Below are 2,100 nucleotides of genomic sequence, written 5' to 3' on the forward strand. Positions count from 1 at the left end.
GTTTGGGTTGATTATCCCCAAATGACTGTTAAAGAAAATTGTATTTGTGAAAGAAGATCATTGTAATCTCATAAACTTATAAATGTGCATAAGTGTAATAAACTTTATTTTGCGCACCCATACATGTTATCTTGCGCCCATACATGAATTAATATGCATAATTTTGCACTCCCATACATGAATTATTTTCCGTACCCATACATGAATTAATATGCACAAGTGTAACCATTTATTAGTTATCTTGGATTCTCTATAAACATTATGCAGATTGGAGATAATTTTCAACATTTATATATAAACATATATACGGTGTTAATATATACTTAATCTTCTCTAAGTAAATCTGCCACTTTGCTTAAGTTAGAAGATTATTGATAATCATTGGCTCTATCCTCTGCGACTCTACCTACACTTTTTTTTTTTTTGGTTTTATTTATAGCAGACCCGAAACCTAAATGGTTTCTCAAAAAAAAAAAGATAGGTTTCTTCTTATGATTGCAAATTCATAAAGATGGTAAAGAGCTGCATTCTTGGCAATGAGTACTGGTTTTTTTTTTTTTTTGGTCTGTATATGAATGTAAAATTATATTCACAAAAAAAAAAAAAAAAAACTGTTTTACAACAAGCTTAACAGCATAAGTTTTAGAGATATTTGCTGATCTTGTTTTAGATACTGTTTAAGATTGCAATAGAAGTCCATAATTTTCACCCGGTGGACCTCTGTGTCACATGCGTGTATAGTCATGAACATTAATGTAGTACAGTACCATTCTCTTTGGAGATTTTGAAACGTTTGTCTATTCATTTATCAAAATATTTACTCGTGTATGTTCTATCAAATACAGCTGTATTCATTTATCAAAACATTTATCAAAACATTATAAGTTTATATTTTTTTAGAAAATATAATATTCAAACTTGTATAAATAGATGCAGTGTAGAGACAATGGTATGTAAGCAATATAGAAGAGATAAAAAAAGATGTTTTGTAGAGAGTCGTCCTCGAGTCTTCTGCCCTTGAACATAGCAAAGAGTCTCAGTCCTCTGTTCCCTAAACCACCAGCACTCATCAACCCCATCTCCCCAGGACGTCGGGACAAGCTGCCTCGTCCGAACCTCAGAGGACGATGTAAGGTCACTGCCTCACGGTTTAATATTGAAAAGATAGGTGATATAATGAAAAAGTCCGTTAAGAAAATCAAAGTAAAGGGATTTATAACGGCCAAAGAATCGTTGCTGGATGGCGTAACTTTGCCGAGACTTGACGATCATTTAGCTGATCTCGGTGGCAGATCACTTCTTGTCGAGCTTATTAGCACCGAGATGGACCCGCGTGAGTACATAGTTTTTTTTCTTCCGTTAACTGGTTTTATTTTAAGTTTAAATTTAAAGTAAATGGATATAAGCATTTGTGACAGAACTAGAGGCCTAACAAAAAAACTTGGACTATGCATGTGCTTCTCAACCAGTACTAGAGACATGAATTTTTTTTGTTAGTAAAATTACAATATGCGTTACTACATGATTTATCATACATAAATTTTTGAAAATAAGTAGCTAGCTAGCACATCTAGAGAATATACATGAAGTGAACTAAGAGTAGGTTAATTAATATATATATAATTAATAATGTTATCCATGTATACATATGTCAGTGACAGGGATGGAGAAGGATCCGGTAAAAGACTACGCACAACGTGTATGGTCCGAAGTCCCTCATGAGAAGTACGAGTGCGTGTTTGAGGTGCCTGAAGACTTTGGAACCGTGGGGGCTATCAGAGTTCAAAACCGATACCATAAAGAGATATTCCTCAAGGAGATGGAGCTTGAGTTACCGAACGGGTCCGTTACGTTTACATGTGACTCATGGATCGCCCCGAAGTCCGTTGACCCAGCCATGCGGATATTCTTCTCCAACAAGTCCTACTTGCCTTCCCAAACCCCGGAGCCTCTTAAACAGTTTCGGAAGGAGGAGCTAGAGACCTTACAAGGCAAGAATCGCGAGCAAGTTGGTGAATTTACCATGCATGAGCGTGTTTATGACTATGACATGTACAACGATTTGGGAAACCCTGAAACTGATCCTCGTCCGGTAATTGG

At 35.8% G+C, this 2,100-nt stretch overlaps 1 protein-coding gene across 4 annotated transcripts in view; it reads left to right on the plus strand.

Moving 5' to 3' along the window:
* Window positions 937–2,100, plus strand: part of LOC104790766 (lipoxygenase 2, chloroplastic-like) — a 5,939-nt gene continuing 4,775 nt past the window's right edge. For 3 of the 4 annotated variants that reach the window (XM_010516551.1, XM_010516550.1, XM_010516552.2), the window contains exons 1-2: window positions 937–1,333; window positions 1,656–1,881. In XM_010516551.1, the coding sequence (XP_010514853.1) occupies window positions 982–1,333; window positions 1,656–1,881 (578 nt within the window). In that variant the 5' untranslated portion in view covers window positions 937–981. Of the gene's footprint in view, window positions 1,334–1,655; window positions 1,992–2,100 lie in introns of all 4 variants that reach the window. The other variant, XM_010516553.1, reaches the window with a different exon arrangement.

The sequence above is a fragment of the Camelina sativa genome, chromosome 6, assembly GCF_000633955.1.
Source record: "Camelina sativa cultivar DH55 chromosome 6, Cs, whole genome shotgun sequence".
Classification (NCBI taxonomy): domain Eukaryota; kingdom Viridiplantae; phylum Streptophyta; class Magnoliopsida; order Brassicales; family Brassicaceae; genus Camelina; species Camelina sativa.